The 16,305-nt window shown below is 39.7% G+C and overlaps 1 protein-coding gene across 3 annotated transcripts; it reads right to left on the bottom strand.

The window, feature by feature from the left end:
- Positions 1 to 1,327: 1,327 nt before the first annotated feature.
- On the bottom strand, positions 1,328 to 2,830 carry LOC134291229 (uncharacterized). Of its 3 annotated transcripts, XM_062858730.1 has the most exons (3): positions 1,662 to 2,830; positions 1,526 to 1,596; positions 1,328 to 1,459 (listed from the first exon to the last, which is right to left on the bottom strand). In XM_062858730.1, exon 1 carries the CDS (start codon positions 2,817 to 2,819, stop codon positions 1,782 to 1,784), a length of 1,038 nt encoding a protein of 345 aa, XP_062714714.1. In that variant the 5' UTR covers positions 2,820 to 2,830; the 3' UTR covers positions 1,328 to 1,459; positions 1,526 to 1,596; positions 1,662 to 1,781. The 3 variants fall into 3 exon arrangements, with proteins under 3 accessions (XP_062714714.1, XP_062714713.1, XP_062714712.1); XM_062858729.1 differs by having other exon boundaries at positions 1,526 to 2,830; XM_062858728.1 differs by having other exon boundaries at positions 1,334 to 1,596.
- Between the last annotated feature and the right edge of the window lie 13,475 nt (positions 2,831 to 16,305).

Genomic DNA, 16,305 nt, shown 5'->3' with positions numbered 1-16,305 from the left:
GTAGGCATGTTGGTTCACATGAAGAGGCACGTTGGCCAGATGAACATCACGGATGTGATGATCCACAATGCGTTCTAAGCATTTCAGAAGAAAAGAGGTCAAACTGATAGGTCTGAAACTCTTCGCTTCTTCATACGACGCACGACCCACTTTCGGAATAAACTTTACAGTAATATCCCTCCAGGATTTGGGAATATACCCTGTAGCAAAACTGCAAACAAGTAGTTTTTTCAAAACATGTTTGAAATAATCAAATCCCTTCTGAAGCAAAATAGGATAAATCCCATCTGCCCCAGGAGATTTGAAAGGAGCAAAGCTATTAAGAGCCCACTCAATCGATTCTATAGTTACAATACTCCGAGCCGAAGCTAAAGAATCATAACTACAAGAAAAGACATCAGGACCATCCGAAGATGTAATATCCACACATCCAGGAAAGTGTGTGCTGAATAAGCATTCCAGAACTTCCTCATCAGAGGAAGTCAGATCGCCATTTGGCAAACGAAGTTCGTTCACCCGGAAATCCTTAGATTTCGCAAGGATTTTGATTAACCGACTGACTTCACTCAAGCTGGAAACATTTGTACAAAGGTATTTCCAGCCGGATCGTTCAGTAGACCGAAGAGCTTTCCTGTAGGCCTTGCGAGCCGACCTGAAAGCCTCCGAACCAGCCGAACGTCGTCGTCTGTTCCAACTCTTTCTACATTGTTTCCTGAGTTTCGCCAGATCAGAGTTCCACCAAGGGGTTCCTCTTGTGATCTTCACAGACCGCAGAGGGCATGCTTCTTCAAAAGCTTCCATAATGAAGGCCTGAACTAGTTGTGTATCAGTGGTCAAAATTTGGGAAAGATCGGGGTATTCTACATGTAGTTAGAAAGATTCTAGAAAAAGTCATAATAATCCGATAGCCAACTTCGATCTGTTATATTTCCGAATTCAATGAATGCAATGAAACTTTGAACGTTTATGACTCATATAATAAGCTTCGAAAAAAGATTAACTAAACTTGAAAATATTAACAAGAAATAAAGTTACAGCAATTTCATTTATTTTATGATTTTTTAGTAAATTGGTCTAATTTTAATATGCTTCTCATTACTTTTTCAATTGACTGCCGGTTATTTTGATACTTCCTTTCAATACATATTCTTATTGAAGTCAATTAGAGGGAATGCAAATAAACTATAACTACCATCTCGAATTTTGAAACTAGAGACGAACCAGCCAAGGGCTGAAAGTCTCTCAAATAAAGATAAATCAATCAATCGAATTTTGAAGCTATGTTGAAATTTTCGATAATTTGGTGTTATATCATAAAAATAATCGCTATCTTCTGGAGGATCGACTGAGGGTTTTAATCTACGATTTAAACGGCTACGCAGTCTTGTAATTTGGGAAAACGAGGTTTATTATTTGCCCGACGTTTCGACACTGGGGTTTTGTGTCATCTTCAGGGGTACTAAAATTTAATACATGTACTAATTTGATACAATCTACGGATACACAATTCGTCTGGATTACTTACATTAATTTTTCGTTTTTGGTCTTATGTTTCGTCTAACTGTAACTGTCTTGTCGAGTTGTTGTTGGTACATGCTGTAAAGTCATTATTAAAAGTTGAAATTGTCGGGTTCCTTGTCTAATGATAAATTTTGTCTTACACTTATTTGGTTTATCTAGTTTTGCAACGGACTGTACGCGTTTGGCGCAAATCTACTTCTACCAACCCCCCACATATAATTGAACGGTCATTGGTAGCAAAAGTGCCCTATCCTAATAATCTACGTTTCATCGTCGGTTTGTCGTTCTACATTCGGTTTGTTGCGTTCTTGTATAGTTTTAATGCTGTGCAACACAGCTGCGTATGTGGTGCTAAGTCTATCTACGTCTGTTCGCTTATTCACTGTTTTGTCTGTGTTTGTGATGTGACACATTTCGAGGAATGGTAGTGTTGTCTGTTTATAACTATGGTCAATAATTTGTGTTTGGTCAAGGTTGAATCTGTGGTTGTGTTCAATACAATGTTGGATTAGGGCTGTCGTTGTCTCTATTAGTGTAGTTTTAGCTGCTTCAGTGTTTGTCTGACTATCGTTCATCAACTTATCAAGTTTGTTTACATTGCTTTTGTGTCCAGTGAGCCTTTTGCCTAGGTTGTTTTTGGTCATTCCTATGTAACAGCTCTCGCAGTCGTTACATGGAATTTTATAGATTACATTGTTAATTTCGGTTTTTCTTACAGGGTATTTAACTTTGGTATGCAGTTGATTGATGGTCCGGTGTTGTCTAGTCGTGATGCTGATGTTTGGGTAGTCTTTGGTCAGGATTTTGGTTATGCGTTGCGAGAGTGCGGGTATGTACGGAATCGACCTGTACACTTTTTCATTCCTTGTTGTTTCAGGTTCGTTGGATGGACATACGGTGTTTTGATGCTCGATGCTGTTGGCTGTTCGGTGATCGTCGGTGATTGCGTGTATTTGGAGATGGTCGCTTCTATCGCTCGTGGGATCATAGAGTGGTTGCTGATGCTGCAGGTCATTTGGTGTTGTGATGACTGGGAGGGTGGGTGGCTGACATGATGGTTGGCTTTGGACGAAATCGGTAGGGTTGTTTGTGTTTGATGCTGCTGTGGGTGGTACGGGAGATGGCTGGCAGGATGGTCGGCCGGGTGTTGTGTGCAGAAGTTGGTTGTTGATATCGCTGATGGTTGGCAAGGTTGGCGGTAGTTGCGGAGGGGTATGAGGGATGGTTTCAATCGGCTGATGTAGCTGTTGGCGGTTGGGTTGTGGGTGGTTCTCGTTGGGTGTTGGATGCTTGCTCATGTACAAGTGTAGCAGTCACGGTGCTCCCCAGACCGTTATTATAAAATAAAAATCTCCATCCAATCGGTGCCCACCATTCGTTTTCTATGGCTATCCTGCATGTCTGGACAAAATTTGAAAAAAATCGTAGGGCCCATTTTTGAGTTACGCCCTTTTAAAGGGCGTAAAGCCCAATATTCAATGAAAAAATCAAAATATTTACTACTCAACCATTTTTTAACGATTTTGATGAAATATTTTCTTGAAGAATTGTATTGCATTGAGTATTAGATTTGTTTAGCATAGTTTTTGTTGAAATAATTGAAGAAAATATGACGTTTTTGAGAGTTGACATAAATAAAAGTGTATTTATATGAAAGTATTTCAATAATATTTGTAACTTCTCAGGTTCAAATACGGTAAGAAAAACGTGAATGTATGTAAACAAAAAAATAAAGTAAATGAAAGGAAAGCTTTTAAAAGAGAAATTTAGCATAACATGTGAAAAGGGCCTAAGTGCTTTTTGTAAACAAACACGTTTCGATTGCTGTAGGGCCCAACTGTACCCACGAATATCTGCACCCTTTACCGATAGCCCGAAGATTTCACTTTCTGAAACATGTTTGTTTACAAAAAGCACTTAGGCCCTTTTCACATGTTATGCTAGAAACGATATTTTGTGTGTTTGAATAAATGGAAGAAGAGCTGTTGTTTTAAGGTGAAACATCAAGAAATCCCATTGCAATTTTGCATACAAACTTTAGAGGCACACATCTGACGAACGAAGCAACGAACCAAGCTGAACTTGTTTATTCTGGCTTTGCTCACTTGCAAAAAGCTTTTCCAAATTGAGAGCATTTGTTTACGAATTTTCAAAATTGGTACTGTTGAAAACATGAGTAGGGGACCAAGTCGGCCATTGTGGCAGCCATGTTTGTGTTCTCTGAAGTTTCTCCTTAAGCCCTTTACAAATTAGTTTTATTCGCACAAAACAAAAAAACGAATCAATTTTGTATGAAATCATGAACACCAATATGTGATGATTTATAAATTTTTAATGATAATTACATCTAATCGTAATATTTTGATTAAGAATGTAGTGTATTATAAATAATAATACCTACACTGAATGCCGTTTTACGGTGATAAAGACCACAAAAATGTGTTTAAATTTGCTATCGGTGCCGTGCTATTCGTACGGGCGGTTGCACAATGAACAGGTGCTGCGGTGGAGAGAGACTATAGAATATATTCGCTCACTGTTGAAAACGACTCAAGGCTACTCGCCTATGTTTTCACAAAATAGCAAGGTTGGTTATAAGTACTATGAAAAATGGAGCATTTATACATGGTAAGGGAACTGATTCCTTACGTAGACTATGGACAGCGTCTAAGTTGAAATGAGCCGCGCAAACATATAGATATTTCTTTAAAAAAATGAGATATAAACAGACTTGCTTCGGCATTATCGTTTTTCTAAGTCTCTTCAATTACATCTCATGTCCACATAGTTTTTAAAAGATAAGACAACACGCTGCCAGGAGGCGTTTGTTGTGTGATAATCATGTTTTCCAATAGTAAATTTAAACACATGTTTGTGGTCTTTATCGCCGTAAAACGGCATTCAGTGTAGGTATTATTATATATAACACTACATTCTTATACAAAATATAACGATTAGATGTAATTATCATTAAATAATTTTTTTTCGTTTTTTTTTGTCTTGTGCGAATAAAACTAGTATGTAAAGGGCTTAAAACAACAACTCTTCTTCCATTTATTCAAACACACAAAATGTCATTTCTAGCATAACATGTTAAAAGGGCCTAAATGCTTTTTGTAAACAAACATGTTTCAGAAAGTGAAATCTTCGGGCTATCGGTAAAGGGTGCAGATATTCGTGGGTACAGTTGGGCCCTACAGCAATCGAAACGTGTTTGTTTACAAAAACCACTTAGGCCCTTTTCACATGTTATGCTAAATTTCTCTTTTAAAAGCTTTCCTTTCATTTACTTTATTTTTTTGTTTACATACATTCAAGTTTTTTTTACCGTATTTGAACCTGAGAAGTTACAAATATTATTGAAATACTTTCATATAAATACACTTTTATTTATGTCAACTCACAAAAACGTCATATTTTCTTCAATTATTTCAACAAAAACTATGCTAAACAAATCTAATACTCAATACAATGCAATTCTTAAAGAAAATATTTCACCAAAATCGTTAAAAAATGGTTGAGTAGTAAATATTTCGATTTTTTCATTGAATATTGGGCTTTACGCCCTTTAAAAGGGCGTAACTCAAAAATGGGCCCTACGATTTTTTTCAAATTTTGTCCAGACATGCAGGATAGCCATAGAAAACGAATGGTGGGCACCGATTGGATGGAGATTTTTATTTTATAATAACGGTCTGGGGAGCACCGTGGCAGTCTATTGATGAGCGACTTCGGATAATTGTTTTGGCGGAGATGTTGGTGAATCGTTTTGGCTATTTCATCTAACGGCTTGTTGCGGGTGAGCGAGCATACTCGGTGGATGAAGTTATTTGCTACATTGATCTTGTACTTAGGCTGGTGGAATGAATTGTAGTTCAACATTCTACCTGAGGCTATTGGTTTTGCGTACCATTCCGTCGTCAATGTTTGGTCTGCATTACGAATGACCGTCATGTCGAGGAATGGGAGGCGGTTCTCTTTTTCTTCTTCGGTGGTGAACTGTAGCCTCGGTTCAATCCTGTTGAAGGCATCCAGGACCTGTTGTACGCATTCCCGTGGGATAGCCATGAAGATATCATCCACGTATTTTCTAAAGATGGTTATCTCAAAGGGTAGAGAGTTCACTCACTGAAGCAGCTAAAACTACACTAATAGAGACAACGACAGCCCTAATCCAACATTGTATTGAACACAACCACAGATTCAACCTTGACCAAACACAAATTATTGACCATAGTTATAAACAGACAACACTACCATTCCTCGAAATGTGTCACATCACAAACACAGACAAAACAGTGAATAAGCGAACAGACGTAGATAGACTTAGCACCACATACGCAGCTGTGTTGCACAGCATTAAAACTATACAAGAACGCAACAAACCGAATGTAGAACGACAAACCGACGATGAAACGTAGATTATTAGGATAGGGCACTTTTGCTACCAATGACCGTTCAATTATATGTGGGGGGTTGGTAGAAGTAGATTTGCGCCAAACGCGTACAGTCCGTTGCAAAACTAGATAAACCAAATAAGTGTAAGACAAAATTTATCATTAGACAAGGAACCCGACAATTTCAACTTTTAATAATGACTTTACAGCATGTACCAACAACAACAAGACAGTTACAGTTAGACGAAACATAAGACCAAAAACGAAAAATTAATGTAAGTAATCCAGACGAATTGTGTATCCGTAGATTGTATCAAATTAGTACATGTATTAAATTTTAGTACCCCTGAAGATGACACAAAACCCCAGTGTCGAAACGTCGGGCAAATAATAAACCTCGTTTTCCCAAATTACAAGACTGCGTAGCCGTTTAAATCGTAGATAATCGCTATCATTTCCTTCCGTGTAAACAATTTTTGGTTATGTCAAAAGTTTATCGGAGCTGATCACATAAGTGCTTAAATATAATGCTTAAAATTTCATTGCATTTGGTTCATTCAATCCGGAGAAGTAACAGTTCAAAGTTAACTATCGGAGAATTATGACATTTCCTATAATTTTTCTAACTTCATGAAGACTAGCCCGATCTTTCCCAAATTTGGACCATCGATACATAACTAGTTGATCAACTTGGAGTAAAATTTTTAGATTTATTGATACACTTTAAAAAAAGTTACAGCTATTTAACCATTTTTTGAAAATTGAAAATTTTGCCTGTCCCAATCATTTTGTCTGTCCCCTGTACTTTTAGCACTGTTAGAGCCAGCTAGCCGCGTCTATTTATTTTATTGCTCTTTCAACCTACATGACAATATCTAGCACACTTCAATAAATTATTCATAGCATTCGTTTCGAGAGTGATATTCACCACAATTTGATATTGGAATGTTTATATGCTCAGAGCCGTAGCGTGGTCCCATGGCGCCCTTGGCAAGCATCCAGGTTGGCGCTCCGCGACATTGTTAATTTGCTTAAGTTTGTTGTTATTCATATTATTTTTCAAAGTTTCTTTAAAAGTTGCACTTTTCTTAGAAACAAGAAACCAATTCCACTAGATTTTTTTTGTTTTCTTATAATGTTTTTCATTCGTGTATTTTTTTTTAGGAATTTCAAGGGGAATCACCTAACAATTTTCCGAATTTATTTTCTTTTATACGAGTATAAGTACGAACATTAAAGATTTATAACATAAATGATGCATAATTTTCTTCAGCAAATCATACAGAATTTTTTGAATTTTTGTTTCTTGATTTTTCAACTCAATTTTGTTCTAAAAAATATTTAAATAAGGGGTTTTCAGCGATCCTCAAACGATGTATTTTATAAATTTTCGGCGATTATTTTAAAAGGCTCCACTAAAATTCTCCAATAACTTCACCAAAGAAGTGTTCTGAAGTTTTTTCAAAACATTTCTCAAAAGATCTGTAAGAAAATGTTCAGTAAACATTAGACAAACCATGAACATGGTTAAATACCAGGAGGAATTTCTAAAGGAAACCTTTAAATCAGTGTTTGTTGGAATCTCTGGAAGAATTCCCGCTGGAATCACGAGAATAAATTATGCTAGAATCTCTGGAGGAATTCCTGCAGAAATTTCCGGAGGAATACTTGATGAAAATCCGGGAGAAAATATCAGCAAGAATTTCAAATAGAATTCATGGACTAAATCTTGATAGAATTGCAGCAACTGTTCGTGAAGAAATACTTGATGGAATGTTAGAATTTGTAGAGAATCACTTTTGGAAGAATTTCTGAAAGAAATCTAGGAAAAAATCCCTGACAAGGTTTCTTGAGAAAGATTTAGGGAATTTCAAAAATTTCTAGCAGATTTTATGAAGAAATCCCAGGAAGAAGTTCTGAAAGAATCCACGGAAGGCTTCCAAAATAAACCTTAAGACAAATTTTGGATGGAATCAATGTCAGATTTTCCAATGAATACCTGGAGAAATTCCTGAATGAATTCGAAATTTATGATTTTTTGGAGTAGTTGATAAGGAAATTCATGGAAGGTTTTCTACCGGAATTCTACCAGAAATATATGGAACAATCCCAAGCAACACACATGTTATATAAGAGTTACGACAGCGCAAGTTTTGGTTGTATAGAAGTTAATTCAACGTAATTTCAACATTGTGTTAGTATTACGTAAAATAAATTTCTATACAACCGAAACTTGCGCTGATGTAACTGTTATATAACATGTGTGTTGCTTGGGATCCCTAGTGAGCATGGAATAATTTCTGAAGGTATCAATGGAGGTTTTTCTGATCGATGTGATAGATTTTTTACAAAGGAATCTATAAGGTAATTTTCCAATTGTTGCACGGCTAAAATCTCGTCTATTGATGCACACTCCATGTTATTCTTATGGGGGGTGCAACAATTGGCGAATTTTTAGCCGTGCAACAATTGGAAAATTACCCTAAATGACTTTCTGAGGATAAATTTAGTCGAATTTCTCAAAAAATCCATAATAGACTGGAAGAATTTTCATAAAGAATTCTTGGAATTTCTAACGGAACCTATGCAGTATTTTCCAGAAGAAATCCATGGAGGAACTACTGACAAAATCTATTGAAGGGTTTCTAGGCACCTAATGATATTTTTGCAGGAATCACTATACGAATTCCAAAGAAAATTTTGGAACTCTAAAGAAATTATGGGAGAATATTCAATAACATCCTTGGAAAAATATCGGGATTCTTCCTTTGACTAATTTCTGAATAAACTTCTAAATAACTTCCTAAAAGCCTCTCTGGAGGAATTTCTAAAGGAATTTAGAAACTTCTTCGAGATATTTCAAGAAAAATCTTCAGAAGAATTTATGATTTGAAATTTGTTTTAAAGAACCCCTGAAGGAGTAGCTGAAAGAATTTCTAGATAATTTTCAGATATATATTTTGAAAGATTTTCTGAAGAAAAAAAATCCAAACAAATACCTGATGGAATTTATGAAGGAATTCCTAGAATATTAACCCTCTAATACCCAAATTTTTGTTTTTGATCTAAATATCATTTTTCGTCATCTAAAATCGATTTAAACATGTTTTGGAAGATGATTCTTTCCAATTCTCGATTTCGTGAATTTCAGTTTTTGATTTTTCTAATTTTTATTTTTGAACATCCCCACACTTTTATATTTTTCCTGGAAGCCAATTTGGGGAACTGATTTTTTGAGATGAAAACCTTTTGAGATTTTATGGTTATTGTTGAAATATTATTATTTTAATTTTTTTTCACAGAAAATTTTATTTTCCGTGTAATTTTAAGGAAAATAATTTTAGAGTGTATTCGATTCCCTTAAACTATTAAACAAGGATAGAATGATTTGGGAAAAATTTAAAATATGTTAATTTTAGCGATTCAATACAAAATAAACAATGACTTCTAAAAGGTGACTAAAACATCAATTTTTCAATGATTTTTAAAAATGTAAATACGCTTTAAAATACAACAAAAACCATTTTGAGATATACAGAACAGTCCTAAATATCAGCTAAAAATAAAAAATTGATTTTCCACGAAATAAAAATTACAAAAATGTTCAAACTATACCCCGTCTGAAGGCGGGATTGGGTATTAGAGGGTTAAATTTGTTTTGGGGAAATGAAAATTAAAAAAAAAATACTCACTGGTAGTTTTTTTTTTGGGTAAAAACAGTTTGAGAGATTTCTGCTAGATTTCCTAGTTTAAAAGTTTAAGCCTAAAGAAACATTTACTGGGAATAAAAATTGGATGAACTTAAAAAGCATTAGGAATTTACAGAAATAAACATTCACTAGACTTTCGAAAGCTTATTGATTTTGTTTTGCTCATTAAAAACTAAAATAACTTCTCAAAACAAAAAGCGCATTCTTAAAATCGGCCAAAAAATCTTTTTTTTTTTTTTGAAAATACGGAAGGACGTAAAACACATGATCAATCTTAGATACTTTCAATAATTAAATCTTATTGATAACATTCAAGAAAACAACAGCATCATCCTGTTTCCTTCTAGCCTTAGGTCTTTTTGGCGCCCCTCTGATGCTGGCGCCCTTGGCGGAGGCCAACCTGGCCAACCGCACACTACGGCTCTTTATATGCTACTGGTTGGTTGCTTTGGGCAGAAAAACCATCAAGAACAAAATTTGATTTTTTAGATTTTACGCCACAACACATGAGGTGATCTACCCACGTACCTGAATTTAATGTTTAAAATATTGAAATATTAAACAGTATTAACACCCGTCGTCGAGCAAGCTGCATATTTGTAAGACGTCACAACTATTTTTTTTTTGTTTTCAATATTATAATGTTACTTAAAGTCTCCTGAGAAAATGTGTTAGTTAGCAGTAAAATTTGTACAGAAAAAAAAAACACAAGCATTGAAAAGTGTATCAAACTTTAAAATTGGAATGTTTAAAAAATGACAGCATGTTGATTACTTTAGGCAGGAAAGTATTAAGATCAAAATATGATTTTGTAGATCTTACGCACGTAACGGACCACTCCACGTTACGGGACCACGCTTGAGAAACATCGAATATGCACACAAATTCATTTCTGCCCGAAACAACCCTAGTGGGCCGAATCATAAATAAAAGCAATTGTAGAAATAATCAAGCATAAAATTTATACAAACTCCGTTGCTTACCACACACGGCATTAGCAGCAAGTGTAATTTATTTAAGCTGTGGCATAAACCGAAACTCGTAAAATGGCGAAAGTTGCGTACACTTTCCCTCGAGCGTCGAAATTTGTGGCCCCTTCCACTGAACCAGCACCTTCGGGTTTCCAATTTCATCTCATATGACCCACCCTCATGTGGCCTTTCGTTCTCCACCTTCGCAGTAAAAACCGGTCATTTGAGCAAGGATAAGCCATTTAGTTTCAAAATTAAACCCTTCTCAACCCCACGTTCAAGTCCAAGCAGCAGTGCCACACACACGTTCGGCAGCCATGTTTCACTATCCGTTTTATCAACCGAAGCGCGCGTACGAGCCATATCTCTGCCCTATCACCGCGACATGCGTGCTCATCTACTCCGGCGTTTATCCCCGTGCGAGGTGGTGCACATTCGGTGCCCTATGGCCCGAAAAGAGAGATAGTAAAATGGTCATAAATTTTACGATCGGTGTGGGACACAACGGCCCCGTCCGCACAGTCATGCCCCGAACTGAACTGCGTCCCACCACCACCATCTCGAGCGAATCCTTTGTGGAGTGGCGGAAAGTGGTCGATGGTGTCACCACATGGCGTACATGCATGGGGCGAAACGAAAGCATAAAATAAGACCGTTCATAAACATGGCATGGTTATTGCGAGCCAGATAGGCGACGATGACTGTGCCGAGATAATGGCGACGCCAACCAGCAGCGGCGGCATGACAAAACAATGTGCGCGACCCATTCTCTTACAAGTGTGTTCGATGCTATTCGCTGTGGATGTCCTTTTGTCAAGCCGACTAATATGATGTGACGTAGTTTCTGGCGTAGAGAAGATTCACCATCGATGATAAGATTGTTTGATTTTATGTTAATAAATTTTGGCAGGAAAAAGAAAAAAATCACTAATCACAAGAGGTACATAGTTCCTCGGGTATTGTGGGTTTCGACCCACTAAAACTTTTTTATATCTGTATTGACGAGATTTATAGCCCTATGCTAGTTCATCTCGGGTCCCACGCTTTACTACCCTTCCGAAGGAAGAACTCACATTTAGTGAGATTGTCGGGAGTGGGATTCGATCCTAGGTCCTCTGCGTGATAGTTACGTATTCTAACCATCCAACCAGGTCGGGTGAGTCGTCCGAATCTGTGCAGATGCCACCTATAGCACCCATGGCCTGACAAAAACTGTGTCAAGTGTAAATTCACCTCGCATTGGGGCCTGCTCGTACACTTGGACGCGCTCAGTATGAGCCTGTGTGTCCATCTCTACCCTTGCTGGAGGGATACCATTCCCTCTGCCACTTCAGCATAGACGATGTTCTGGCGATCCGCCTCGCGCCTCTTATGTCGCGAAGCACGAAGCACTTTTCATCATCTGCCACCACTTGTGCTATGGGCATCATGCATGCTAGCACGCATACCGCGTCCTTTAAAATCGTGCGGTATATGTTGACCATCCTAAGGCACATCAGCCTGGGCGCTGTCCATAAACTACGTAGACTCAATTTTGGCAATCTCAGACCCCCCCCTCCCCCCTAATAGACTTTCGTCCATACAAAATTTTCGAAATTTGTAAGAACCGTAGACTGGCCAGACCCCCTCGTCCCCCCCTCAGAGTTTACGTAGTTTATGGGCAGGCCCCCTGTGGATACTCTCGAGTCACTATTTGACAATATCTTTTACAATGCCATTATCGCCACACTTGCCCTATTGCAAACATATTCCACGTGGCTTCCGAATTTCATCTTGTAGAGCTATGTCTCGATCACATCCAGTTCTCCACTATGCCAATTGCGTGCATTGCTGTCAGTTCCACTTCCTCTATCGACTCGCCGTATACCCCGAGGGAAATATTATCGGCAAAACCGAGCAGTTTTTCGTCCGGTGAAAGTTTGAACCTCAATACGCCGCGTTCCATAGTACCGTACTCAGGATGAAGCCCTCGTGTACCCCACGGCGATGTTGTTGCTCCTTTCGCCTTCCTCGGTATCATAGATTGGCACCCTATTCTGGAAGCAGCTCTCCAGTACCGGCATAGGCTAACCGGGACTCCTGATGTATGGTGATGTATGGCGCACTCGATGGCAGCCTAGTTGACGCTGTTGAACGCATCCTTTAAGTCCAACTTGACGAGCGCGCAATAGCGGATTCCTGTTCGCTTCTGGTGCTTCCAGCAACGATTGAAACAGTTTCCGTAATTTTTGAATACACTAAGGTCTTTTTTTACACGGGTAGTAAAGACCTTAGTATGTTTATTTTAATGACGATATTAAAAATTTCCTGAAATTCATATGAAGTGTTAATTACATGTTTACTTTTACAAGGTTACGTTTGAAGTTTGAACACTCACGTTTGTGGGTTTCTATGAATTCGTACCCGGAGTGTTTCGTGGGAGGACAATGCTTTCGAGCGACCTACTATTAATAATCAAAATTGTTGAATAATTCATTTAAATTTGTACAATTTAGTGTTACCTTCACCGATTTTTCTACACAATAAAACACTTCGAAAGGACTCCTGCCTGTTCGGAATATCCTACAGCTGCACATCGAAAATATGATATTAGCACAATCTTCTAATAATATTGTCTGAATCCTTACCAAAATGCAAATAACCTTCGCAATAATAATTCCGTTATATCGTTAACTATTTGTATACAAATAGTTAATTTAAGATTTTAGGAAATTTTATAATAATTCTTCACGAGCAATTAATAACTCTCTTCAGCACCATGAGTAAGCAGCTTTTAACATTCCACCGATTCCTTTATCCCTTAATCTGTCAGAGACAAATGTCAGGGCTTATCAAAGTAGCTGGAATGGAAGGTGCTGCGATTGGGCACAGTGGGCGCTATCAACAGCTTCTTTTGGGACACTATCTCGGCCGTTTTGGTTACAGCCCTAATAGCGTCCACCGTCGATCGACCTTTCCCGAAGCCGAACCGCGTCAAAGATGGATACCGCTCCTACTGTACGATTGTGTCGCCTACGTTCACGACATCCACGTTCAGTCTAGCCATAGCTTCGAGTAAAGTCTAGCCTCTTGCATTGTTCAAGCGGCTACCCCGCTCAATCTCCCAGGCGTTGATGCCTCCACCGGTGACCACGGGACTCAATCCCACTAGTGTGCTTGATAGCGAATCCAGCAGTGACCAGAACTGATCTATCGGCAACCTGAGAGGGGCATAACATGTGCACTAGTACACCCCGTTGATCTTCACTATTGCGAAGCCCTCGTGCGACGTAATTATTTCCTGGACCGGAAAACGACCGGTTTTGCAGATCGCCGCTAGCTTGGCCTTGTCCGCTACCCAGTTCCCGTTATTGGGAGGGATGCGGTATGGGTCAGATAGTGTGGCGATGTCTGTACTTGACTCCAAAGCTGACTGCCCACCAACTGTAGTGCGGCTTCACAGTGGTTCAGGTTTAGCTGTGTAACCAGCATTATCGTCGGTTGGTTCGACCTCCTCGCGTGCCTGGACATTTAGGCCCGCCCGTCATGTGACCCGTGTTCGCCGTGTAAAATCAGTCATTTTGGTGCCAAGTTGCCCTACCTGACGATAAGGCCTTCCACTCCGCACTTTTTTTTTCGGAGCTTGCTCCTATCGGGGCCTTTACCCTCCTACAACTTATGTCCTCAAAGCACTTGAAACACACCACTGGCGTCTTGAATATGCTGAGCGGGCTCACTGACCAATCTACCTTGGTCTTGCCGACTGCAGTCGCTTTGTTCACCTCACCTACTGCCACCATTAAGGTGGCGATCTGTGCGCCTGTCGAGCCCTTTCGCAGGCAGATCGATGCACTTGATGCATCTAGCTCACACTACTGTGCAAGTGCGACTGCGAACTCCTCTGTGTCCATGTCCACACTAGAGAGTCCGTAAGGGGTCTTACCTGCACTTTTTCACTAAATACCTCTTGAGCTAGTGCCTTGTAGGAGGCGCCTTTCTTGGCCACCTTCTTCATCAGCACTAGCATCATCTCTCCAATCCTGGTGCACCGGATACTTTTTACATCCGCGCCCAGCGGCGAGAGACGATTTTCGCCTCGCATGGCCCTCAGCACCTCGGCGTACGTGTCTGCCTCGGTTTTGAAGCGTCGATCCCTTCGCCTTTGCGGGCTGACTTCACCTTCTGCTCTCCAACCGTAATTCAAGGGTTCTCCCTTCCTTGGTCCGGCTGACCACTCTTCCTCTTAGGGTTGGCCTCTAGGAACTTGGTTTCCCTGTTCCGTTGCGCGTTTCGCAACCGGCTTGGCCGCCTGGCTACTCGCGCTGGCCGTCCCTTTTTCCTTTTTGGCTTTTCGCCCACCTCTGCCGGACGCTTCGTGGGCCGCGTCTCCTCGGCAGGTTTCGCCCATGAATTGATTTGACCTCTTTGCTACGACTTCGGTAGTTTCGTGCTACATCAACCGCACTCCGTTCTTCGACCAGAAGATAATACTCCTTCTTGGCTAGAGCCAGTGTTTTGCGAAGCTTTAGCAGGCCCTGTTTCAGGTCCTTGCTGATGGTAGTCCTCCCACTCTTGTAGCCGATCAGCTCGTTCAACTGTTCGGCAACTACAGCGTTGGTAGTCCGCTTCTGTTGAATTGCAGCGCCCGCGTGAGGTACATGCCTGTCATCTGAGCTTCATTAACCGGTGCTGCGCCGCCTTGTGCTCTTCCTGTTGAACCTTCTTCATCGGCTCGCTGGTGGGTACAACAGCCTCTCGTAGAGGCGATCTCGCTATTCCTCTTCGCGAGAACGTATTCAACGCCGTTCCCTCTGCATCTCCACTCTCAATCACATTGTTGTTGTTATTGTTCATGGATTTAGTAGTCATTTCTGTGAGGTCCTCCTTGGAATTGCTATCCCTCACTGTAAATAAAGTAGGTAGTCGTCAATGATTCTGGTGGTTATCTATGCAAGCATGGAGGCCACCCGAGGGTTGGCCCAGGCCCTTAAGGGGTCTGGATTCAGAGCCAGATCAGCGTAAACCAGGAGTGTTCATCTGAACCATCTTCCACCCAGTTATTTGCCTAAGCTGGACACAGGTCAGAAACGTACTTTGGGACCACGCCACGGTTTCATGGGACGTCATCCACCGTCGGTGTCACTCGACCTTACTAAGTGGATAAAATGACGTCGCTACCAGCTCACTTGCACGGTGTACAACATTTTTTTTTGTAAACACATTTGAGGACAATTACAACATAAAACAAAGTCAATAGCTTGTACAGTCAAATTACAAATGACATCTTAAACAAAGTTTACATAGACAATAAACATTTTTAGAGCCTTGTTTTGGGAATTCAAATCCGTGTTTTTGAATTCTGGTATAGAAAACATTTTGAGAGTTGCTCTTCTATTCAAGATTGTTTCCAATTTTGGACGAAGATAGTTCCACAGATGATGTACACGAACACACGTTGACAGTTTGTGCTCAAGGTCTTCATCCGCGTTGGGGCACCGATTACATTTTGGACTATCTTGCCTATTCTGTCTGTAGAACAGGGCGCCATGTGGAATTTTGCCGTTGACAAGTAGATATTAGGTGGACTTCTCCGCTGTTTCCAACGCTTTACTTCGAATATTTCGCCAGACCCTGGGCCATTGAACATTTGGATTTTCTTCTTCAACTTTTGGTGGTTTTATCGAATTGCGGAAATGGTGTGTATTGCTGGTGCAGCTGGGTTCCTGA

This window comes from Aedes albopictus, chromosome 3, assembly GCF_035046485.1.
Source record: "Aedes albopictus strain Foshan chromosome 3, AalbF5, whole genome shotgun sequence".
Lineage (NCBI taxonomy): Eukaryota > Metazoa > Arthropoda > Insecta > Diptera > Culicidae > Aedes > Aedes albopictus.
The sequence above is the reverse complement of the archived record's forward strand: the minus strand, read 5'-3'. Positions and strand labels throughout refer to the sequence as shown.